The following is a 26,890-nucleotide window of genomic DNA, read 5'->3' on the forward strand; positions in this document are numbered from 1 at the left end:
TGACACAGTTAGGTTAGGGGATCCCTCTCCTGGGTAGAGGACTCCTTCCTTACACACACACACAGCAGCAGGGAAGCAGCACACCAGTCTGGATGCAAGTACAAGCTGGTCGGCGCCAGTCTTTATTGTACAAAGTCAGAAATATAAAGAAAACATAAATATAAATCCTAGCCCTGTCGGGGCACTAACTTCACAGGTAGTTCCCTCACTACCAGAACCTGGCAGGGCCTAATGCCCTCACCAGCAACAAAGGCACAGCACAACACTCACAGTTAGGTTTCCAAGTGTCTCTGAGCAAACTCCCTGCCTGCTCTCCCAGGTGAGACACTCAGCCTTATCCAAACTAGGCTTATATTGGCCACTCTCAGGTGGAAACCCTAACAAGCCTGTTACCAGGCTGCGAGAACCAAAACCTGGAGTGGCCGTGGGTGGAGCCCTCCCTCTCTCTCACCCACAACCCTCAGGTCCCAAACCGGCTTTTCAAAAAGCCAAAACTCAAGCCTGCTACACTGCAGACTTTCTCCTGGGGGTTTAAAACACATAAGACAGGAATCTGGGACAAATGTACCTGTCACAGACCACTTTACCAATGATCCTATCACAATATATATATATATATATTATATATACATACATGCACAGCTATAGGACCCCATATGTGCCTTTAATTAATTACATTTTATTTGGTGAAAAAAGAAAAAAAGCTGTTTACTACTGCCTGTCTTACTTTGTTATGCTGACACTGGCTCAGCCATAGCCGCCCTCAGCTGCACCGTGGCAGGCATGTTACAACTTTCACCCTCTCCCCCATTGGCGGCTGTGTGTCCGGCGCCCTCCCCTTCTTTCCAAGTCACACCTCTTCTTCCGTGCAGCCTGCGCGTCAACCAGTCACTTGGAGCCGCAGGCTGCAACTTGCTATCTGATTGGTCCACCGTCGGCCCGGCAACCCAGTACTGCTCTGCGGCACCGACAGGGACTGTGTAGGATGTGCTGCTGCTACTGGGACAGTTGGTAGCACCTGCCCTGCGGACCGCAGGATTTGATATGCGGCAGGGAGCCCTCTCTGAGAGGGGGGCCTGGGAAGACTTGCCCCCAGTGAACCCCCCTCCCTTAATCCTGATCAGACTGCCTCCTCGTGCGGTGTGCTCAAAACTCTGCACTGCAGGATCTGTCTAGGGTCGGATTACCGGGGGCTGGGGCGGGGGGGGCGCCTAGGTTGCCTAGCGGTAAATCCGGCCCTGCATGGCATTGTAGGAGATGTCATGATGTCTCTCCCCACACAGTGTGAGGGCCAGGAGGGAGAGCAAGGCATGAGTTGCTGAAGCAGGTGCACATAGCTGGTTCCAACCTCAAGGTGTTCTCCCCCCCTGTACAACGGGACACCGCCCACATTGCCCTCCTTACAGCCCTGCTCTTGATTTGTTAGGTACAAGGTAGATGCAGTACATTTCTGGACATATTTATTTACCCTTTTTATGGATAATCCTACAAAAACTGGTATTCTCAGGGGATTTCAGAACTAATTAAGTATACCACTGACGTAATAAGAGGGTACCACAGCAGACATCTCCAATTGTTGCTGCAGTCCATATATTTCTGATAGCCAGAGGAGTCCCCTTATGTGTCTATGGAGACTGCGAACTTATTAAATTTATTATCTGTATCAAATTTAAAAGCTTTGTTTTTTAGAGCTTGGCTCCCGGTAGCCAAAGCCATCTTTAGATGCCATTAGCCTTTGTAACATATAGGCTCAGGGCCGGATAAAGGGGGTGCGACAGGGGCGGTCGTCCCTGGGCCCCCACACACGGAGGGGCCTCCACTAGCAGTGGTGCGCTGTCTGCTCCTGCAGCTAGTGTCCCCGCCGCTAGTGTAGTGTAGACCGCAGGGAGCGCGGCCACACTACACAGTGACATACACAGCCGCCGGCGGCAGCTGTGTGTTTTTTACAGTAGCCGATGAGAGTCAGACAGACTCTCATTGGCTGCTGCACAACGGAACTCATGAGCTCCGCCTTCCGGCTCCCCCCGCAGCGTGTGATGGGAGAAACGTCATGACGCTGATACTAAAGGAGAAGAGCCGGGACCCGGAGCTGACTGCGGCGGTCGTGTCAGGAGCTGGGATTCAGGTAAGTTGTGATTTTTTTGTGTGTGTACGGGGGCCGCTACAGGCGGCATTGCATAAGGGGGCCCGTTACAGGGGGCACAGCATAGGGGGGGCCGCTACAGAGGGCACTGCATAGGGGGGGGCGCTACTAGGGTCAGTGCATAGGGGGACTACTACTGGGGGCACTGTATAGGGGGGACTACTACTGGGGGCAATGCATAGGGGGGGACTACTACTGGGGGCACTATATAAGGGGCACTGCATAGAGGGGTACCACTACTGGGTCTGGGAGCACTATATAAGGGACACTACTGGGTGACTGTATAAGGGGACCACTACTGGGGGCATTATACAAGGGTCACTGCATAAGGGGACCACTACTGGTATATAGGGACCCCCACAAGTTTGTTGCCCAGGGGCCCCCACAGACCTTAATCCGGCCCTGTATAGGCTGCAACATCTGTGCCTGTTGATGACTTTTTAGTCTGCACAGTAACAGGCTTCTATCGGAGCCCATACCACTACAAGAAAATATTGATAAATAATAATTTCTTATTGTTGGCATATGTGGTGATAAGACATTGTAGTTTTTGGGGCAAAAATGTGGAGAATAATAAATATGCCCTTTAAGCTGAACACTCCCATGCTGATCAAGAGACATGTATATAAAGTATATAAAAATGTGCCTAGTACATGACACTGATTATTATCTTTTCTTTCTGTCACAACAAATGGAAACATGGATTCCTTGATAACTTCTAATTTTCTATGTTTATGAACAAAATCTCTGTGATAGTTAAATAACACTCTTAATAAGTTGGATGTATAAATGTTTGACAACAGAATGGATATAACACCACAGTTGTCCTGTAACAGTTTGAAAATAACCTCAATCACTCCATACTGTTGCTAACCATGGTTACTCTGATTTGCTACCTGTTGGACTAATTTGTCCCACTTCAGAATTCATACTACCTACACTCCCGGAAGGTGCAAGAGACTCACAATTTTTCGGGTAGTCCCACGCACCCTCGAAGTGTGGATGGATCTCCAGCATCCTGCCCACTTCCTATTGAATAATACCAGGAATTGCAGCTCTGTAGGAAGGGGATGGGGCTAAGATTATGCAAATTGCCTGTGGTGTAAAGAGCCCGGGCCTGTCCCACCCCCCAAAGTGGTAATTTGCATCTCATCTCTGGGCTTCTCCCGGAAAGAAGAATTAAAAAGAAGGCAAGTATGGGGGTTTATTTATCTAGCAGTGAAAAATGTGGAGAAGGGGCCCAGTGGAGAAGTTGTCCATAGCAATCAATCAGCTTTGAAGTAGCATTTATCGAATACAGTCTATAAAATAATAGGTACAGTAGGAGCTGATTGGTTGCTATGAGCAACTTTTCCACTGGTCACTTCCCTACGCTTTTCATTGCTTGATACATAAACCCCATGATCTGAGCCAAGCTGAAATAATTTGAGCTTCTGTTAATATTATAATGCTCTGTTTAGCCACAGGTTGTTCTATTCTTGCCAACTTACACACATGTACAGTATATCTTTTCTGTCACTTGTCTTAAGGGGAGTGTAAAACAAAGAAAAAGGACCATGCACAATATGAGATTCAGATAGTTAAATATATGTCTTAAATATATACCCATGGAACAAATACTGAAAAAATATATACTTAATTATAGTATTTAATAGGTTGTGATGGACCATAAATAAAAGCATTGGAGCATATCAATCTCCAGTTGGACATCCCTTTTCTAGGTGGAAAAATGATATATGATTTTATTGACAATGAGTAAGTAGGTCACATGAGCTGTAAAAAATACTAACCAATCAGACTTCAGCTTTTATTAATCTGTCTACGCTAGTCTGATAAAATGTTATATCTGATGGGCACTGGTTAAAACATGTTACTCTTCACACCATATGATTAAGTTCTATATTATTTTCTCTTAAATTATATCCACATCTCAACTTTTTTCATACTCGTTCAAATTTTATTAACATAGTTTTTATTTAGTGGTATAAGATTTTGATGAAATCAGCTATGCTTAAATTTGCAAATATAGTGTAAAAAGTAGAGATGTGCGCCGACCCTCGTGTTTTGGTTTTGGATCTGGATCTTCCCTGGTTTTGGAACTGAGGGGGTCATTCAGACCCGCTCGCAAGCAAATTTCGCTCGCTAGCGGGTCGATGTTGTGATACTGCGCATGCGCACGACGGAGGGAGCTCCGTCGTGCGCATGCGAGAGACCCGGCGAGTGATGAGAAATACGTCGCTCGGGGTCTCGCACCAAAGGGGGCGTGCTGTCGATGGTCACCCTTTGGTGGGCGTGCCGGGGGCGTGGCGGCCAGACGGAGGCGTTCCCATGGGAACGCCTACCGTCTGAGTCCGGCCCCACTGACATCAGTAATGATGTCAGTGGGAGTGACTTTGGCTCTGATAGAGCCAAAATCACTCCTGGGCTTGCGGCAGCGAGACCCTACCGCAGGGTCTCATCGCAAGCCCGATGGTCGCGATGGTCATTGACCATCGCGACCATCATCATGGACGCTCGCTATAGCTGTGGGTGGTCACCCACAGCTATACAAGCGTCCAGGAGGACACTCCATTTTCATGGAGGAGGGCCCTGATTCAGAGCGAGCGCTCTGGTCAGAGCGTCCGGCTCTGAATCTGGTCCTGAGTCTGGTTTTGGATTTTTTTCCTTGGTGTTTTGTTTTCATGTTTTGGTTTTGGATTTCGATTTTTTTCTTAAAAAACCATAAAAACAGCTAAAATCACATAAAATGGGCCTGCTTTTGTTCCTACAGTATAATTAACCTCAATAACATTTATTTCCAGTAATCTCCAATCAATTTTGACCACCTCACAATATTATTTGCTTCATCTAGTTAAGGCCAAAAGGTGGCATCCAGCTAGCTGGCTGACTAAGCTAAGTGACAGTGTGGGTTGGATACACCAATACTGCACTTACTGTGACAGCAGTGTCGGCAGAGCAGGGTTGCTGGCGGTGTCCTCAGTACGTGGAATGGCAGTGCTGCTGGCAATGTCCTCAGTGAAGGGTACATATGATGTCGGCAGTGCGGGCGTGCCAGCGGTGTCTTTAATGCAGCTTTGCTGGCTGTGTCGGCAGTGCAGGGGTGTCAGCGGTGTCTTTAGTGCAGGTTTGCTGGCTGTGTTGGCAGTGCGTGGGTGCAGCGGTGTCTTTAGTGCAGGTTTGCTGGCTGTGTTTCGGCAGTGCGGGGGTGCCAGCAGTGTCTTTAGTGCAGGTTTGCTGGCTGTGTCGGCAGTGCGGGGGTGCCAGCTGTGTCCTCATTGCAGGTTTGCTGACTGTGTCGGCAGTGTGAGGGTGTTCTCAATGCAGGGTGCCGGTGGTGTCGGCAGAGCGGGGGTGCCGGCGGTGTCCTCAGTGCAGGTTTGCTGACTGTGTCGGCAGTACAGGGGTGCTGGTGGTGTCCTCAGTGTGGAAATGTCGGCAGTGTGGGGGTTGCTGACGGTGTCCTCAGTACGTTGGGCAGCAGTGCAGGAGTGTCGGCATCGGTGGTGTCTGCAGCGGGGGATGCTGCCAGTGGGGGTGCCTGTGGTGTCGGCAGCATGGGGTGCCGGCGGTGTCAGGCGGCGGGGGATGGTGGGTGCCATCTTCTTTTTATCCTTTGTGCTGTTTTCAATGGGCTTAACGCTGATTGGCTGAGAGCCGTGACAGACGGCTCTGTCAGCCAATCAGCGTTAAGCCCGCTCAAAACAAAACCTCACGACTCGACAGAGGAATTGCGAGGTTTTGCCTCAGGTCAGGGATCCGGGGCAGGCAGGGAGATCTGAGCTGCGCCCCGGATCCCCGAAATTCTCTGAGATCCGAACCCGCTCATCTCTAGTAAAAAGACATGAAGCAATTTTGAGTCCAGAAAGGATATATGGACAGGCCATGGGCCAAATGTAATAGGGTGTGACTTTTTTCGCACATACGGAATTGCACCTCGCGCCTTTAAAAGTTGCAAGCATGACTCTAAATTTGCGTATGTAATCGGTAGCGATATTTCAGCTACCTACGCAGTTCGCATGCGACATCTCGCGATGAAACGCACAGGAAAAGGCACGAATTTTAGACCAACCGAAATGCGATTTGCATTTTTCCTAGCATACTGACACAAACAGATTCATTTTGTGCTTTGATAGGGAGTAAGGAGCTGTATGCATGACAGGAGGCAGGAGGATTTTTGGCATATTCTATGCAGCATGGCAGGCAGGAGAGCTGGTGGAGCTCAGTAGAGACTGAACGCAGAGGAGGATCACGAGGTGATTGTCAGGCAGAGTCACATTCAGGAGGAGGCAGCTTTGTCTGACCAGGAAGCGCAGGAGGAGGATGATGACACAGAGGTGGAGGAGGAAAATGAAGATGAGGGGGAGGATGAAGAGGAGGAGGTGGAGAAGGCTTCACCTATGAAGAAAATTCTACACTGGTACATGCTATGGTACCAGGGTTTACACATCTCCTGGGAGAACACTGTACCCCCTGGCCAGAGAGAAACAAATGTGGCTTGTCATCACAGATGCTGTTAATACTGCCAGTAGCTGCAAACGTGATATTTACAATGTAAAGAAGTATTTGAATGATATCAAATGTGTGTTAAAGGGCAAAATGGCGGTTGAAGTGAAGCAGTCTCGCATGAACAAGAGCTCAAACAAATCATTCCCCCAGAGATCCTACCCAGGACTCATATTATGGATACAGACAGACCTCCAAACCCGGCCCCTATTTGTGAGTAAGATAATAATACTCATATTACATACTTGCCACAGGGTTACTAAAGGTTAGCCTGCAGTTCTCACCATTGACTTCAATGGTGGGAGCCGTTCATTGGCTGAGAGAGGCAGAGGCTGACCTCTCTAAGCCAATGAACGCTCAGCCCCAGCACTTCTAAGGGAAATGCTGCGTCTGAGCCCGTCATTCGGGAGGTACCATCCTTCGAGGATGGTACTGAGGGCTTGATTCAGAGCCGCTCGCTCTGACAGACCCTCGCTCTGAATCAGGGCCAGGCTTTTTTTTTTTTGGAGCGGCCTCCTGGCCGCTCACATAGCTGTGGGTGACCACCCACAGCTATAGCGAGCAGCCATGATGATGGTCACGATGGTCAAGACCATTGCGGCATCGGGCTTGCGACGAGACCCTTGTGGTAGGGTCTCGTGACCGCAAGCCCCAGAGAGCTTCTGGCTCAAATAGAGCCGGAAGCTCTCCCACTGACATCACTGGTGATGTCAGTGGGGCCGCCCACAAACGGCAGGCGTTCGCATGGGAACGCCTCCATTTGTGAAGCCACTCCCCCGCCACACCTACAAAATGGGGCGAGCTGTCGATCAACATCGACAGCCGCCCCTTTTGTAGTGAGTCCTGGAGCGAGTGCTTTTTGCGCCCACTCCAAGGCTCGCGTACGCCAGGCGTGCGCACAGGGCCATCTTCGACCCGGTTGTGAGCGCTCAGCGCCTGCGACCGGGTCTGAATCAGGCCCTGAGTTTGTGGGTCGGTATTTTTAATTTTTTAATTTTCAGAAGACCGAGGATGCCTACATGGAGAAGAGGACCAGTTCAGGTATTGTAGGTGAGTATGTGTGATTGTGTATGTGTGTATTAAATGTATACTGTCACGGCGTGTGTGTCTTGTCTTTATTTTAACATTCTTTACAGGTGAACTACAGGTACCAGCGGGCCCTTAATGCACCGTATGCTGGTGATTGTGGTTCTCCAAATACCAGCATGCGGGGGAGGCTTGCTGGGACCTGCAGTTTTACTGGTATAGAAAATGTTGACACCTATTTTTACACACATTTTACACTATCAAACCAGCACCCACCGCCCACAGCTGCCGGGGATAGCCCCGGATTATCAGTCTAGGCCTGGGGTGCCCTGGTCCCCAACTTCCAAGGGATCCCTGGCCTGGGCTGACTAGCAGTCAGAGGTAATGTTTCAGCTGGGGAACCCGGCTAGAAAGGGTCTGGTGCTGGTTATAGAAATTACAGGGGAACCCTATGCTTTTTTCCCCTGTAATTCCAGAACCAGGACCGGCTCAGAGCCTGGTGCTGTTTGCGCTAAGTACAGGGGAATCCTATGCAATTTTTCCCCTGTATTTACACAACCAGTACTGGCTATGCAAAGTCCGGGGCTGGTTGTGATTTGAGGGGGGACCCCACGTCATTTATTTCTTTTAATTAACACTTAACAAGCTTTTTACACTAAGATACATGCATGCATCTCACTGATGTATGCATGCATCTGTTTCAAATAGAACTGTCCTGCCCAAATCGAAAGCATGAAGCTTTTCTATTCATTTGAGGATTTGCAGTTTGATTTTGAGTTCGTTTTACTTTCGGTTTCAAAATCGAATGTTAGTAAATGAAAGGATCCTATATTCTTCTATGGGAAAACATTATTGTTTTTCAGAAATTCGATTTTGAATGAAATTTATTTTCTGTTCAATTTGGCATTCGATTTGGGCTTTAATAAATCCCCTCTAAGAAAATTGATCCAAAATCGAACCAAAATTGAATGGCAAATCGAACAGAAAACAAAATCGAACCTTTGTAAATATACCCCCAGTTCTGTGACAGATACAATGACATACAAACATTTTTGTTAGTCTGACGGTTCCGCATTGATTTGACACTTTAGGGTTTAATTTATTAAATGGCAGTTAATTGTCAGCAATCAAAATGTAGATTTTTTTAGGAACATACACGCCATTCATAGTCTTTAAAAAAAATGTTTAAGTCCCACGGCAAAACTGCTGAGAAACCAACAAAAACAGCTGTTTGTAATAAATAAATCTCTTAGAGCTGAAAGAAAAGTCACATGCACAACAAACTAAAAAGAAAATCACATTTTATGTTGAAAAGTAGAAAGTATTGAAAATTACATGAAAATTACATCAAAATGTGTGTTCTGATAACATCATTCTGCACATTTTTATAAACTGATGTTTTTGTGATCTAGGTTTCTACTTTCCGTTTGAGACATTGTAGAATAGAAATAAAATAAAAGACAGTAAAACTAAACATATGTAATCAAATTAAATCAACGAATGTCATACTTCTGGAAAAGGTCTCTTTCCAGGACAACAGGAAAAAAAATATTTGTTCTCTTTGGCTTAAATAGTTTCCTAAAATGCTTTCAATTATACAAAACAATTATGTCCTCTTCCTACTGGGAACTAAGCCCACTTTAATATGGTTGTGCTATTTTAAGATTTCTCCTCCCAGATAGAGTTATGCAACATTTTTGTCTATCAAAAAAATGTCTTCAGCGTGTTTATAAAGGCTTATTGCTACTTACTACTTTGCATTCATTCTGCTTTTGCTACCATGAACCTGAAAGCTGTCCTTATACTCTTAGCTGTGGCACTGGCCACTATATTGGCACTGGTTGCTGTTTTGCTATCAGGAACAGGAAAGTCTGGGCAAACTTGTAATTCTCAGCCGCTGCATGGGAATCTCAGAACCAATGCTGCACAGCAGAAAAAAGCAAGCAACAAAAAATCTGTGTTTTTGGACCTGACACCAGCCGAGTTTTCTGCAACTGTTGACTACTTGAAAAAAAGTCTTGGCAAAGAGTTAATCAATGCAGCTGATGCGAAACCTACAGAAAATTGCATCTACTATATTGATATTAAATACCCTCCAAAACAACATGCTTTAGATTACTTAGATAAGGAAGGGAAAAAGCCTAAAAGAGAGGCGCTTGCTGTGGTCTTTTTTGGAGATCAAGAAGAGCCTAACATTACAGAATATGTGGTAGGTCCTCTTCCCAATCCTTCATACCATAAGGACATTACACTGGAAAAATACAAAGAAAAGCTGCCTTATTATCGTCGACCTGTGATTGGTAAGGAGTATGCTGATGCTTATGATCTGGTTTACCAAAAGGAGTTTTCTACTGCTCCAAATTTTTTAAAAGCTATTGGCTATGATAGAACCAACTTTGCCGCACTTACAACAGTTCCAAGAGGTTTCAAATCTGGAGATAGAAGCACCTGGTTTGTTATGTTTCTCAAAGTAAAAGAAAGCTGTTTTACTGTTCATCCGGTTGGATTGGAACTACTTCTTGACCATAAAAGTCTTGACATGACCAAGTGGAAAATTACCAAAGTGTTTTATAATGGTGCTTATTTTTCTAATATGGCTGATCTGGAGAAACAATATAATTCAGGGAAAGTTGAGGCCATAAAATTGAAAAGTGTGACACCAGAAAATGATATTGGCTCTATGAACCCTAAAGTCCGTCCAGAGCCTGGTGCACCATTTCAATTTGACCCAGTTGGTAAACGTTACACCGTTAACAACAATCAGGTTGTTTTCCAGGCATGGAATTTTGTATTTGGTATAAATGTTAACTCTGGTCTAAGACTTTTCGACATTCAATTTAATAATGAACGTATTGCCTATGAAATTAGTACTCAGGAGGCCATTGCTATTTATGGCTCTAATGCACCTGGTGGGATGATCACACGATACCTTGATGCTAGTTTTGGCATTGGAAGATTCTCATTTGAGTTGGTAAAGGGTGTAGATTGTCCTTATCTAGCCACTTATGTTGATGCTCACTATCTAATGGAATCTGAGACTCCTGAAACTACAAAGAATGCCATATGCATATTTGAACAAAACTTGGGAGTTCCTCTTCGACGCCACTATTCTAATATGCACTCCATGTATTATGGAGGACTTGCCGGTACTGTATTAGTTGTTCGAGCTGTGTCAACTCTTATTAATTATGATTATGTCTGGGATTTCATCTTCTATCAAAATGGAGTTATTGAAGCCAAGATGCATGCTACTGGATATATTAGCTCTTCATTCTACTTTGCTGATGGAAAAGATTATGGCTCAAGGATTAATGAATACACTTTAGGAACACTTCATACACATTTTATCAATTACAAAGTGGATTTGGATGTTGGAGGTAAGCTGTATTTAACTGCACGCCTTTAACAATGCAAATGGTGAAGTGGTTTCTTGTATTACCAGGGCTAATTTGTTATAACCATTAAATATAATTATTATTGTGATCATAACATTAATGAAGGTTTATACACAGTGGCAGCAACCCACATCTCTAAATATACATATACTAGTAAGGTCTAGCCATAATGACTGTATGTTATCATGGGGATACGTTTAGGAAGCCGGCGGCCACAATCCCGACCACCGGCTTCCCGAATCCTCTATCCCGCCTAGGGTTAAATGACAGTTGTCTAAAATCTAGACGCCTGTCATTTTCCCGATGCTGGGAGACAGGCGCCCGGCATCCCGATCGAAGGGATGCCGGGTGCCGGGAGCGGACAGCCGTGGGGGGGAGGGTTAGGTTTAGGGCACCGGGGTGGACTTACGGTTAGGCACCCCCCTGGGAGGGTTAGGCTAGGGGGAGGGCAGGTTAGGGTTAGGCACCCCCGGGAGGGACTTAGGGTTAGGAACCCCCGGGGGAGACTTAGGGTTAGGCACCCCCGGGGGGGGACTTAGGGTTAGGCACCCCCGGGGGGGACTTAGGGTTAGGCACCCCCGGGGGGGACTTAGGGTTAGGCACCCCCCCGGGGGACTTAGGTTTAGGCAGCGGGGAAGGGGGGGTTAGGGTTAGGCACTTAGAGGGGGGAGGTTAGGGTTAGGCACTTGGGGGGAGGTTAGAGTTAGTCGCCCCTAAGGAGGGTTAGGGGGGTTGGTTAGGTTAGTTTTTACTTACCTTAGGGATGTTCGGGATTTCCAGCGCTGTTGGGCTTCCGCTGCTGGGCTCTGCTGTTTTGTCGGGCTGCCAGGAATCGAACTGTCGGTCATGCGGCAGCTGGGATTCCATACCGAATGCATTATCATGGTGTGTCGAGGAAGCCTGGAGTTACCACAGGAGAATCTTCTCAAATAATAGGGCTTCTATGTGTCACAGTGTTCCCTGCCTGTCCAAATGCTTATCCCACTAGCATTCATTCAAGTAGCAAAATTAATATCATCAATGGAAAGTGAAGCCTATAATTGCTATAATGCATTGTAAACAGAATATGATGCCTGGGACAGCAATGACTGTCTGATCACCTTTATGATACATGGGTCCTAGTGTGAACAAAATTATGGGTGCCCTACTGTAAAAGCATTTGCACAGTTGGAATACACTGTAATAATATATGTAACACAGCAATTGGCCTGATTCTGAAATGGATGCATTTTCGTTTATTCTCGCAGTTGTCCGATGGTGGGAGGGCTGTGTATGAGCTGGAGGTCGCAGTGTTGGGGAAGCCGCAGCCTGTCATGAAACTTAATGTCTGAAATGGGTGTCCATTTTAGAAAACGGGGGCGCCACCACCATTCTATGAGGTTAGTGTCTGCATCTTCCAATGCAGAATTACTGGCCTCAGCAGCGGAGTAAGCCTAGGCTTACCCAGATGGTCGATGACTGCCTGATGGTGATCTGATGCTGCAGCGGATCACAAAAGCCGTCAGGAAGCGTCTATTTACACAAGACACTTCCTTCCTACGGAATTTGCAATATATCGCACAGCCACTGCATACAAAGATGTAGCAGCTGTGTGATTACCGTCCACCTCTGAATCAGCCCCAATGTTCAGTCACCTATCATTCAATAAAATAGCAACCCATTAAAAATGCCCCATGAATAGCACATAAACTTACAAACACTAAAATATTAAAACAGCAAATACTACTACTACTACTACTAATAATAATAATAATGCTTATTAATATTGCACTTTCCTGCAGAAGGACTCAGAGTGCTTTACATTTTCAAACTATTAGGCAGCCATATTAAGCACACTACAATGGTTACAGTGGCAGAATACTAAATATGCAAAACAAAGTACAAGATTCCCACAGAATCATCCAACTCTAAAAATGTGCTAGTGCACACTGGGGGAGATGTACGAAGCCCAGAAGCGGTATCAGCGCACGTTATGTGCGCTGATACCGCTTCTCCCCGATGTATGATCGGGGGTCTGGGCGGTAAATGACAGGGGCGCTATGCCCTCTGTCATTAACGGCGCTGCTATCTACAAGATAGCAGCGCCGAGCAGCAGGGCCATGTATGAACGGTCATGACGCATGACCGTTCGTCCGGCTGTAGCTGTCGATAACGACAGCTACAGCCTGGCGCTAGCCTATCCCCACAGCAGGGACATCGCTGTCCCTGCTGCGGTGGCTGCCGGCTCCAGGGCTCCACGCGGGGATCTCGCAATACTTGCGAGATCCTGCGCATGCTCAATGGAGCCGGCCGGGGACAGAGACACAGCGCATCAGCACTAGGCTGATGCGCTGCTTGTCTCTAGCGGGTAGCGCCAGAGGGGGGAGTTAACGCTCCCCCTCTCCGGCCGATGAGATGTTTATACATCTCATCGGTAGTGCTTCCTGCTTCGCCTTGGTAAAGAGGCGAAGCTGGAAGTGTTATAGCGGCACGGTAAGTGCCGCTATAATACATCTACCCCACTGTGTCTTGTAGGTGGGAAAGTGGGACAATGCCTGAAAAGCAGGACACTCTCTCTGAAATCAGGATGGTTGGGAGGTATGCAAATTGTGTGCTCTGCTGCTAACAATCTGGGTACTTATATATATATTCATATTTTAATTTGTGCATTTCTTAGACTTGCAGCCCATTACACCAGGTGAGGCGGAATGTGGACAGGCAAGCATAAGTTGAGTATAGTAAGTAACTACAGCAAGCCTCCCTGGAGAAATGATTCATTTATATACATATCAGATACAATATGTCCTCATACACCTAGCCATTTTGTGCCATATGGCGTGAGAAGCTTGGCACAAATTAGACTTTCCACCAAGGGGAGCGCTTCCATGACTTTTATAGTTATTTTAAAATTTAGCGTCTTTGTCACATTGTAGCTGCATCCAAAGTCATTTATTTTGTCTTGGGCACTTAGGATAAGTATTTTTGCCACAATGGAGTTAGTATAAAGTCGCAGCATGGCGCCATGCATGGCATTGCTAACTCAGGTTAGTGTCAGAGTTGCACACAGCTACTACATGCAATGCCAGCTCCAGTGTCCAGGGTACCATATGGTACAAAACTGTGTGGCGGGACCCATGGCGTGGCTTAGTCACAAAGCGTAGTTATTTGGCTAAATTAGAGAATAGGTGTGTGCTGTGGACACATCTGTATGTTTCCTAGAGATACATCTTTTGCAGCCTAGTGCAAAAACATGTAATGATGATGACTTCAGCAGCACTATCTAACGGCATATGATTTGTTGTTTGAGTATTGACCCCTCCATTGCTTCTACATTGTATTAAAGGCAGTGGCTTATCTATAATGGGTGCAGTGTGTGCAGGGCACACGGGCCCCTCGGGCCAGGGGGGCCCCGCACTGCACACCCTCCACCCATATTATTTTAAACTCACCTGTCCATGGTCCCGTGTCGGGTGTCAGCGCTGCTCAGAACACCGGAAAATGGCTGCCACGGCCATTTTTCCGGTGTTCTGCGCATGCGTAGTAGACTCCGGGGCACTAGAGTGTACCTAGAGTCTACTGCGCTTGCACAGAATGCCGGAAAATTGCAGCCGCGGCCATTTCTCCGGCGTTCTGCGCATGCGCAGTAGACTCCGGGCACACTCTAGTGCCCAGAGTCTACTAATGCGCACGGGGAGTGTATTCCTTTTATGTGTATTCCTATATATCTGAATATTACTGTCACATGTGAATATTGCTGCTATATTTGTGAATTTGCTTTTGCTTTTAGTATATGTTTGTTTTTAATAAAAACCATTAATTGTTATAACTTAACAAACTGATTATTAAACAAAAACTACATAATACCAATCGCAGTAATTACCGTTCTTTGAACAACATACCCCCACTGTCCCTATACTTGTGACAAAATCCTGAGTGCACAAGGCAGTCCCACTAAAATCAGGACAGTTTGCAGATAGCCTCTACTACTTGTTCTTATTCTCCTTCCGGAAAGCCAAGCAACTAATAATCCTACTAGGCTAGCAACCAGCTCCATCATAAAATAGGCTTACTTTTCCTAATGACTGCTAACATTACATTAATAGCACCCCACACCCAATACATCAATAAATACCACAATTAGGAATTCCCGTTATGTTACACCAATCACCTGACACTTTACTGCAATAAAAACAGCAATAACCAATTGTCCCTATGCTCCACACTACAGTAATTAGTTACCTCACATTACAGCAAAACCTTTCCCCACATTATAGAACTACATCTCAGCAACACCACCACCACCACCACCCCACACGACAGCAATACCACCATCACCCCCACATTACAGCTATTCAACCACTATCCCCACACTAGATAAATAACTCTGTGGATGGAAGACACTGTTCAACACATGGCACAGAGAGAGGGGATGGGCAAATAAGCCCAGCTCAGGTACTGGGCGGGATGCACTAACACAGTGCAAAACTTACCGCCATTTGTACTGAACGCATATGCACTAACATTTGCGATCAGTACAGCAAAGGACAGCTCTCCTTTGCGATCTGCCCTGCGCCGTGGACTTTATGACCCAGGAGTCCATCTGCACATGCGCAGAGTGATGTAGCGGCCACGGGGCATGCTGGGAGGGATCCGATCGGATCCCTTATAGCAGCGCGATGCGGTAGAAGCCTATAGGCTTCTATACAGTAACACCAGCAGAAGCTGGCGTTACCCACTGCATCGGAACCCGGCGGCCAGGAGAATAATGCATACGGACAATGCGGTAAACTGGGTTTTTACCGCATTTTCTGTTTAGTGCATCCCGTCCACTATCCTGCACATGTGTTAGGGTGGCTCATCTCTGAGGAGTCATAACAGACTTCTCCAGCTTATAGTTTATGACCAATCCACACCTGCTGGACACCTACAGATATGCCAAGCTACATCCTTGCCACAGGTGTACTGCAATCGCACCCGCGCCTCCATAAGAATTCATGGTGTAATCACAGTGCACGCCATAGCGTACCGTAGCATATGCAGGCGTGGAAAATCACATGGCGTGATGCGTGCGCTTGTTTGTGGAGCGATCAGCCACAATGTAACTGGGTGCATCTGTATAAAGGCAAATGAATACTGTAGGCATGGCTGGTACAACAGTAGGCTGCTGTGGTGAAAAGTAAAACAATTAAATAGAAACAACACATGAATAGTCAGGGCAAGCACCATAAATTGATATACAAACAAATACATTTTTTATTGCTAGTATAAAGAGTTTATTTTTTTATGACACTTGAAATAGGGGAGAGGCACATTTTGGTCCCACGCCAGACACCATACTTTGCCACAGTCTTGCACACAGTCATGGTATCTGACATATTTGATTACATTGTCACATGTAATCAGTATTAGTCAAGTATGATTGGAAAATGAAAGGTGGAAAGATAATGGAGGCAGTGACAGCACAGTGATGCCTCTGAGCTTTCACAGTCTCGTAATGAAGTGATAGGTTGCATTCTAATGAATATCACTTCAGGCAACAAAATGGCTGCTTTAGGATAATCAACAGAATAGCACTACAATATTTAGGGCTCCCGGCAAGGGTGAAATGCCGGGTGTCTAGATGTAGATGCCCGCATTTCCCCGACGCCGGGAGACCGGCGCCCGGCATCCCGATCGTAGGGATGCGGGGCGCCGCTAGCGGACAGCCGCGGGGGGGGAGGCCATGCGGCCGGCGGTATTTCATACCAATTCCCCCTGTGATATTACCTGAATTCGCAATATCACACCATACCTCCCAACATGACCCTCTCCAGGAGGGACACAATGCTCTGGTTCTGGACTTCCCTGGTAATTTATGATTGGTGGCGGCTCCAGAGGTGGGGCTGCAGCACAGTCCAAATTTCAAATAGGGGAGTCACACCAACTGCCAGTGAGTCCCAGCCAGTGATGTTTGGCAGCGTGTGAAATGACAGTTGGTGTGGCTCCCCTATTTGAATTTTGAACTGCGCTGCAGCCCCACCTCTTACCAGGGAAGTCCAGGACCAGAGCATTGTGTCCCTCCTGGAGAGGGTCATGTTGGGAGGTATGTCACACTACAATCTGCATTACAAATGCGGATTGTAATAAATAGAGCCCTTAGTAACAAAACCAGAGTACACTATGTTATACATGGCCCAATGAAGGCTTAATTTTCCTTTCACTTTATGGACTTGAAACAAAATGAAGTCATGGGGCACTCTACTGTCATACAGATTACATTATAAATAATGATTGTGTTATACTTTGGGGCTCAGGCTGAGCTTAGGTAAAATACACAAATATTCACTGTGTGTGCTTACGAACAAAGGGCCTGATTCAGTAAGGATCGCTATTGCGATCGTAGCTGCGATTTCACACGGAGCACAGCAGCGAAAAATATGCTAATGCTTTCCAAAGGTCAGCTGGCATAAAGACGCCCACTACTGCTTCCTCACATCTGTCCAATGTCACTCTTCTGTGTGAACATCGGCACATCGCACAGGTACGCAGCATTTACACCAAGTCTGACCAGCCTAGAAACTGCATGTCTCCTTGCATGCAGTGGGCTCTCAGACTGCGTATGCATATAGTATAAAGGTTAATAGAAGCAGATATTTATCATATTTATCACAATCCGCATTTTTAATGTAGATGTGCAATAATTTTTGTCTTAATTCGCAAAGTGAAAATGTAAAGTTAAATTCAAATTGAGCATGATTCAGCATGTTATAGCGCACGCTGTCACTCTGCTTCCTGGTTCGGGTCCTCCGCAGCTAATGCGTATGCTCTGCTGTAAGCCTCTTCATGCGCCATCAGTGACAAACAGAGAAGGATCCCTCTCAAAAAACAATTTGCATTATAGTAGCCCATAGGCTATTATAGGCTAACACCATCTTCACATTCCAGAGCTTGGTAAATCCGACAGTATAGCAGCCCTATGGAGTTGCTTTGAGGTCAGAAATGGAGGTACCACGGCAGATATCAGAGATAACTGCTGCGATCACTCCATGGTAAATCCTGGGGATGCTTAATATTTGTGTGTACGGCATATCCCTCAAATTTTCTTTTATAAATATGTGCCTATGTTATATACAGTTTTGTGAGTATTTTAGAATTCATTTTCTTGTTCTTTTATTATTAAATGAGAAGGCAGGTTATACCTGCTCTATTGTAGAGGCTTTTTGTTTTATTGAAATCAAACCTAATAGCGAATAAGTTTTTTTTTTCCAAAACAAATGTTAAAAAACATGTCTTAAAACAAAAAACACAAAAAACAAAAGAACCCCTTTTATTCAGTGTTTTTCTAGTTGGGTGTCAGTGTATCTGGGTGTTACTATGCCGGATGTACATTATATCTGTCACAAATGCTAGCGGGACAGGACTGGATGCTTCTGGATATATCTTGTGAAGCGTCTAACACAATATGTGGGGATAAATACACTATTTCTATGTGTTTCTTTGTAGATTTTTTTTTTGTTTTGCATTAGCTCCTCTATGCGCATTTCCCCTTTTCCTGCCATATGTAGATGTTTTCTCTGATGGTTTGTGTGGCCATCTGCCAGGGGAAGTGCCTAGAGGAGGAGTGGACTGGAGCTACAGTTCACCTGCATGATAATTACTGTTGATTTATTATTATGCAACCTGTGAGCAGCCCCTTCACCCATCTAATCCTTTGCTGCCTCATTCAGCTCTGTGCTGGGTTTGGAGCAGAGCTGCATTATTTTTAGAACAATTCTTGCATCTGGCAACACTTAGCTCCAAAAAAGCACTGCTGCAGTTATTATTTACACTACATATGATTAGAAGATAGTTATGTATACCAAAATGTCAACATGTATAGGAATCTAATTGCCTAAAGTAAATACAAAACTATAGTAAATATTTGTACCTTAATTTTTAGAGTTCTGTCATTTAAATGGGTAGTGCAGTTTTCGAGAATGCCTATGTACAACAAATAATTTACCTATTATAATTTTCCTTATATAGGTACTGCAAATTCAATTATGACCCAGGATATGCAGTTTAATCCTCTTAATATACCATGGCAGCCAGATGTGACAATACAGAGGCCAAAGGTGGTACGTACTGTATTAGAGACAGAAAACCAAGCTGCATTTGAGCTGAATGCCAAGATGCCCCGGTACATCCACTTCTCAAGCAATGTGACAAACAAATGGGGACATCCTCGCTCCTACAGGGTCCAGATGGTCAGCTTCGCTGGAGAGTTTCTGCCAGAAGAAAGTCCTGTTGAGAAAGCAATGGGATGGGCCAGGTGAGCAATGGATAGATAACACAAATAAATGTCTTTCCTGCTAGCTGTAGCAGGTTTCTACATTCAGCTGTATCATATAAAGGTATTAACATTACCCATATTACAGCAGATGAATACAGTTGACCCATTGGTTTTATATGGAAGCATTGGATGAGAAGTCTGGTTAATGTTATTCTCAAATTATTATAACGTTTCTTCATATTGGCATACTAACCTACAGTGGTGTAGCCAAGTTTTGAAGTGAGAGGGACAAAGGGGTAAAAAGTACGCTTAATCATGGGGGGCATGGATGGCTACATGAGCTGTGACCTGCCCCCTGCTTCGTCATGCAGCACATTAAGCAGCGTGGGCGGCAGGGGTGTACCTAGGGGTCCGAGCATCCCAAAACTATTCTATGTTTCTGGAGAGACAGTTACCCATCTCAAACACTCAAGACCTTTTGAGATTAGCTTTATCTTGCCAGAATACATTTGTTATATACATTATTGTTTGTCAATATAACTTATTTTAGATACAAAAAAGAGAGAACCTTTAGAGAACGGATGGCACTTCACTGTTCTGCCATTGCTCATTGGGATGATTAACCAACCTGTTCACACCAGTATTTTCAGAATCTATAGGTGTTATAGGTGGCAGCCAGGGCTGGACTGGGACTAAAAACAGGCCCTGGCATTTAAAGCACGCAGGCCCACCTCCTGTCAGCACCTGGCTCCTGGAATAGACTCCTCCTCTTACTATTCCTGACTCCTCCCACTCCTTAATCTATGCCAGGGGTGGGGAACCTTTTTTCTGCCAAGGGCCATTTTGATATATTTAACATTATACCCGGGGGACGGTGCAGTCCACGCCCCCTCCGTGTGATGTCACATGAGGGCAGGGGCCACAATTGATAGTGATTACAGCAAAGCCCAGAGCATCCTGAGGATGCTCCGGAGAGCTGTAAGGGCAGCAGTGTGACCATCTGAAGCATCCTAAGGACGCTCCAGGTGGCACTGCTGTATAGATTCTGGCTGCAGGATGTCATTCTAGGCACCGTGCTAGCCAAATGAAGCTAGCAGAAAAAAGCTCAGAGGGCCAGACCAAATGATTCCGTGGGCCTCGTCCCTGGTCTATGCTCTTACAAATATAATTAATATTAGAACAACATACAAGTATACATCATTCTCTGTATTAAAATATACACAACAGGGGACATCCTGCAGGGCATCCAAACATGAACCATAGTCAGACATTTGGGGCCAAATGTAATAGAGTGTCTGTTTTGGTAAATTGCGAGTTTTGTGTTAAACTCGCAATTTTTCACAACTCTCCAATGTAATAGGGTGTCAGTTCATTAGTACTCGCATTTTTTAAAAATCCTGATTCTCAAACTCACATCCAGATGTTTTCCCAGTGAAAACAATCTACTCGCCCAATGTAATAGGGTGTCAGTTTCAGACTCGCAAACAAAAGTTAACCAAAAGTCCCCAAATAATAGACCTGCTTCAGGATAGCGAGTATATCCTGAGCAGGTCAGATTAACACAGAAACATGCACATATCCATGAGATACGTGCATGTTACTGTGTGTGCTTATACAAAAAGGTTTTTTTACAAGACGTGCAGCCCCCACCGAAAAGCATAAACAGCCCGAGCTTTATAAAGCCTGTCCTGTTTCTAAAAGTACAGGCGAAAAAATGCGTAGGGGTCCCTGTATATTAAGAACCAGCACAGGGCTTTGCTGAGTCAGCCCTGGTTGTGGAAAAACAGGGGACAAAATGAGTAGGGGTCACCTGTATCTCCATAACCAACACCAGACTCTTTCTAGCGAGGATGGTGGGTAATGCCACAGCCAGGGAAAACCTTTCACTAGTTTTCCCGGCCAAAGTATTACCCCTGATCGCTAGTCAGCCCAGGCCGGGGATCCCTGGGGAGTTGGGGACCCCTCTCTAGGGCACCCCAGGCCTCGGCTGATAGCCCGGGGCTATCCCCGGCACCCGTGGACAGTGTGTGCCGCGTTGATATTGTAAAAGTGTAGTGTAAATTAGGTGTTTAAATATTCTCTTTAGCTGTGGTACTACACATCCCACCAAGCCTCCCCCTCATGCTGGTACTTGGAGAATCATAATCAAAGAAATACGTTAAAAAACACAACACACACCTTGAATGTAAAAGTTTATTATTGCATACATATCACTCATACTCACCTAGTGTCCCTGAAGCCATCATGTCCCCTTGTCCAGTAGATAGTCCATAAGGGTACCTATAATAAAAAATCCATACTCACCTCTCCTATGCATAGTTCAAGTCATCTTCGTTCCAAGTAAGCATCCAGGGGGTTAAAATAAAAACACGATAATATGCGAAACCAAGCCAGACAGGAGGAAAGGTATGTGTGTGTACACATACCTTTCCTCCGCGCAAATGACTGGGGTCTACGTGTGCCCAATCATTGCAGGAGCCGCCAGCCAATCAGCGGGCGTCTCCATCAGAGCTGCTTGCTGATTGGCTGTGTGCGGTCAGCCTGTCTCCTCCATAGACTTCAATGGGGAGAAATCTCCATTGAAGTCTATGGTGGGAACCGCGACATTATATCCAAAGAAGAGCCGTAACTACACATTTTGGTGACCTGTGCACATAAAGGGCATTGGTGCCGCCATCCATAACTGAAGCGAAGAGAGTGCGCGCCAAAAAATACAGGTGTGGTCTCGCTTGGAAGGGGCATGACCACACAATAGAACCTCCTATTCAAATTACACCACACAGAGGGCCTGACTCAGACCCGGTCGCAAGCGCTGAGCGCTTGCAACTGGGTCTATGGTGGCCCAGAGCGCATGTGCACGACGGAGCCAGCTCCGTTGTGCGCATGCGCGAGACCCGGATAGCGATGGGCAATCCGTCGCACTGGGTCTCGTACCAAAGGGGGCGTGCTGTCGATGTTGAGTGACAGCACGCACCCTTTGGTGGGCGGGCCGGGGGAGTGGCTGCCCAAACAGAGGCATTCCTATGTGAATGCCTCTGTTTGGGGGCAGCCCCACTGACATCACGAGTGATGTCAGTGGGAGAGATTTCAGCTCTGTTAGAGCCGAAATCTCTCTGGGGCTTGCGGCAATGAGACCCTACCACAAGGGACTGGTCGCAAGCTCGATGGTCGCAATGGCCTTGACCATCGCGACCATCTCCGTTGCCACTCGCTATAGCTGTGGGTGGTCACCCACAGCTATGCGAGCGGCCAGGAGGCCGTTCTAAAAAAAAAAAGACCAGCCCTGATTCAGAGCGAGCGCTCTGTCAGAGCGTCCGGCTCTGAATCAGGGCCAGAGCCCATTCATGTTATGCCACACAGTAGTACTCTATATACACATTATGCCACATAGTAGTACTCCTTGAAAAACATTATGCCACACACAGTAATGCCCCTTAAAACACATTTTGCCCAACAGTAATGCCCCTTAAAACACATTATGCCACACAGTAATGCCCCATAAAACACATTATGCCTCACACTAATGCCCCTTAGAAAAACATTATGCCACACACAGTAATGCCCCTTAAAAAACATTATGCCACACACAGTAATGCCCCTTAAAACACATTATGCCATACACAGTAACGATACTCGATCAGAACCTCTATATACCCCTGCCTATACCTTCTAAAATCCTTCCTATAAACCTCTAAGAATAACGCTAATTTGCGTATACAGTCATACAGTAAATAGAGACTCCAGACTTAGAATATGTGGTTCCAAAGCACAAGTGTTATTCAGGTAAAAGTTCAGACAGTTACACGCAATTGATCCATACACAATTTAGGCGCAAAAGGAAATAATACAGACCCAAGTACAGTATACATACGCAGCGCTTCCGGACACGGAGATAGACATCAGCAAGAGACCCCTAGTCATACAGCATTCAGCACGAAGACTAAAAACTAGCGTTCGGGCACACATATTTATACCCCCCCAGAATAAACAGGACAATAGGGAAGTTTGTTGCTGATGTCATTGGTTCCCAGGGGAGAAGCATCTATTACAGCACATTTAACAGGCTGGTTCAAATAGACTCTCCCTGCCTCTAACAGCTGGGGATCTTTCTCTTCACGCCTCCTGTAACATCCTAACAGTTGTTCCTGAAATATACATTTTGTTGCTTGTAGACTCTGCGATCCATAACTTGAGTTAGCATGATGCGACCTCCCCACCGATAACACCGGAATACTGTAAAAAGAATACGCATCGGTACAAAACCAAGCACGACTTGTTTATCATGTATAATACCTTAGTTATCAAATACCTATATTTCTCAGCATTTAAACTAACTGAACCAACTTAAATCATACACTTTAAAGCTTATTGAACCTTATATGTGAATATGTAATGTGTGGGTATTCAGGGTTTGATATAAGGACGCTAGTTAACTTGGGGCAGATGCGTGCGCATAAAGCTAATAATACAGCGGTTTCATACAAAGTCCTATGCATTTGCTAATATGCGACTAGTTAACAGCGCAATTGTGAGTATTAATGTGTGTATGAGAAATCATAAAAGATGCAATCGCATGTTGCTAATAGTAATATCGCCACATGTACTAAAGGGTAAGTTTATCTAAAATGGCGCTTAGGCGGCCATTCGCAAAATGGCGTCTTGCGATCTCATTTCCAAAATGGAGTCTTGCAGCCAGTCACAAGATGGCGTCGTTGCGATTAAATTTTAAACTGAAATTGTCTCAGCCAATTATTCAGCTTCGACAGTCCACCCTTTGATAGCAAACAACATGCTATCACAATCTGCTATTTGAATTTAATTTAGGCTTACATTTACATATTATTTAGTGTTATTATGGGATGGCACAAGGTGGTTCTTAATCCATCAATAATGTGTCTCTGAGTGGGGACATAAAACTACTATTATACGCACACCACAGATCTTGGAAGATCATGTGAAAGGTGTGGGGATGTACCAGTCTTATAAAAGCAGTCTTGAAGGGGAATTGAGACTTTACATTGTCTGAGGTGTTCTATAAATAACATTTCAATAATACATTCTGTGCTTGTCTAAATATAATACATTAAATGATGGTATTTCCTAGCTCAGGGTTGTAATGCAGTTCTGTATCTACCTCAGTATACATATTGTCACTTCTGACCACCATCATAGTTTCATTCTTTCGTTTCACTCTGTTTTTACATTTTCCACACTTCAACACAATAGGAACACACCGGACGCATATGCCAATTATTATGATGACAATCAGTATAAGGATCAAGAATTTGCCTATGCTGGCGATCACTTCCTGGACCCATTCCCCTAGACCTGAGAACCATTTCACTGGGTTCAGCCATGACACCCATCCTTCTATCTTTTCCCCTGCTTCAGCCACTGAAGCGTTATGGTTCTTGCGAAATTCCCATTTTAGCTGCAGGATCTCATCCATCTTCCAGTCTATCACCTCCTTAGGATCGCTGGTATCATTGGTGACATAAGTGCAACATTTTACTCCAAATTGGGTGGCTAACGTTACGCAATACCCTCCTGTAACAGCAGTTAAATAATTCAACACTAGCCTGTGTTGCACCAGTTCTTTCTTGTACGCTTGCAATTCTCTCCCTGTATACCTGAATGTGTCATCATACATCTCGGTGATATTATCTATTAATTTAGCAAGTTCCTGGATATATCTAAAATTTAATGTACCCCGAGTGATCCTGGTGGGGTCCAACGCGACCAGAACTTGAAAGCCAGTTGTCTCACTGATTAACTGAGTGGCTTTATGTGTATCACCAGGTACCATATTTCTTTTGCCTCTGTGTTCATATTGTGTGTGAAGATATGGTGACGGTGTTTTTTATGTATTCCCAGCATTTCAACATGTGTGAGGGTCATAACTTCTGGCACTACTCTTCCCAGGTAACACAAACCTTCGGAACTCGGGGAGAGCCATTTATACGCTTTTCTTCCACAGATGAAATATACATTATCAGGGAAAACATAAGGAATGGTATGCATCAGTATCATTAAGCACATTTCCCTTGCAAACAATCCTATTTCTGGTTCCTCCATCTGGTACGTGTAAGTTTCTTTCTGTATTATTTTAGCACAATAACCATCTGGTACCTTACCAATAATTTCTTTGGTGGATCTCAATGTATACCGATACCTAAAATATTTCCCACCAGACTTAATGGAGCGCAGCAGATCATGGTTTATGGACTCATTATCATCTCTTTGTGAGAAGGTCATTGTCTGATTATTCCCCGTCACTTCCCAACTCCCTGGTTTATTGGGGTTGGTTATGTTTAGACACAAAAGTGATCTATCTACTTGGAATTGATAGAGTTTGAAATGAGGTGGTTTGGATAAGAGGAATTTTCCATCCAATGTTTTCCCTTTTTGTAATTCTAAAATTTCTGTGATATTCAGCGGAAATGGCACCCAACCCTACATTATGCTGTCCCTGTGGCACATGTGAACACAACCAGCAATCAGTTTGATTTAACACTTTGCCTACTATGCTTTGATAATCCTCTAGAGGATACCCACCCCAGTACGGATTATATTTAGGTTGGCACCGTTGGATACAGTTCTCATCAACTAGGGACCCACACAGCTCACAAATACAAGAATCTTCAGACGATAAACCTCCACACCTTCCCCGAGTATCCAGAATGACAGCTCTCTTAACAATAACAGTACTAAGATTGGTCAGACACTCCCCTGATTGGCATTGCACCCCTCCTGTCTCCACTCCATCAGCACTGCCATCAGTTCCCGTTTCCTCAATCGGTCCCCCATCACAGACACTGGATATCCCCAAACTGACCAGGATGGTGAACACTCTAAAAGAGAATATGAAAATGAACACAGCAGGCCCGTCCATTTTAACAAGTCCTGCTAAATTTCTCTCAGTTCAGGTATCTCACTACGACCTTTTCAATCCTCCTGGAACAAGCTCACGAGCGACAGGTCCACACTATCAGCCTTGTCTCCGACTTGTTTCTCCATCGGTTGATTGACCTTTTTGCAGTGAGTGGAATGGACCCAGGTATCTCTCTCGGCCACCTTCAAAGATGTAGTACTCATCAGCAGCACCTGATATGGACCTTCCCACCGATCAGTGAAACAACCTGAACGCAAGAAATTTCTGATCATAACATATTCTCCTGGTTCAACATCATGACAGTTAGTTTCAGGCATATCATGGGACAACAATTTCAGTTTCTGCTGCTGTTGCTTTAACTGCTTACTCATTGATATAAGATACTTTACAGTTACCTCGTTGTTACCCTTCAAGTCTTCCTGAGGACTTATAATCAAATGAGGTTGTCTACCGAACAGTATTTCAAATAGGGACAGATTTAGAGGGGGTCTAGGAGTGGTCCTTATGCTATGTAGAACCAAAGGTAATGCTTCTGGCCATCCTAGTCCAGTCTCTGCCATAATTTTACTTAATTTATTTTTAATAGTCCCATTCATCCTCTCTACCTTGGCACTGGCTTGCGGTCGGTAGGGGGCTATTAATACCCATCAGCTTACACATATTTTGGAAAACATCACGTGTGAAATGAGTACCCCTGTCAC

At 45.3% G+C, this 26,890-nt stretch overlaps 1 protein-coding gene across 1 annotated transcript in view; it reads left to right on the forward strand.

Annotated features, from left to right (window-relative positions):
* The first annotated feature begins 9,431 nt into the window (after window positions 1-9,431).
* The window catches only part of LOC148515018 (amine oxidase [copper-containing] 3-like), a 32,740-nt gene continuing 15,281 nt past the window's right edge, over window positions 9,432-26,890 (forward strand). Inside the window, exons 1-2 of the mRNA XM_088480838.1 lie at window positions 9,432-11,049; window positions 19,051-19,336. Coding sequence (XP_088336964.1) covers window positions 9,453-11,049; window positions 19,051-19,336 — 1,883 coding nt within the window. The 5' untranslated portion in view covers window positions 9,432-9,452. The remainder of the gene's footprint in view (window positions 11,050-19,050; window positions 19,337-26,890) is intronic.

This window comes from Taudactylus pleione, unplaced genomic scaffold (genome assembly GCF_031769625.1).
Source record: "Taudactylus pleione unplaced genomic scaffold, aTauple2 ptg000256l, whole genome shotgun sequence".
NCBI lineage: Eukaryota > Metazoa > Chordata > Amphibia > Anura > Myobatrachidae > Taudactylus > Taudactylus pleione.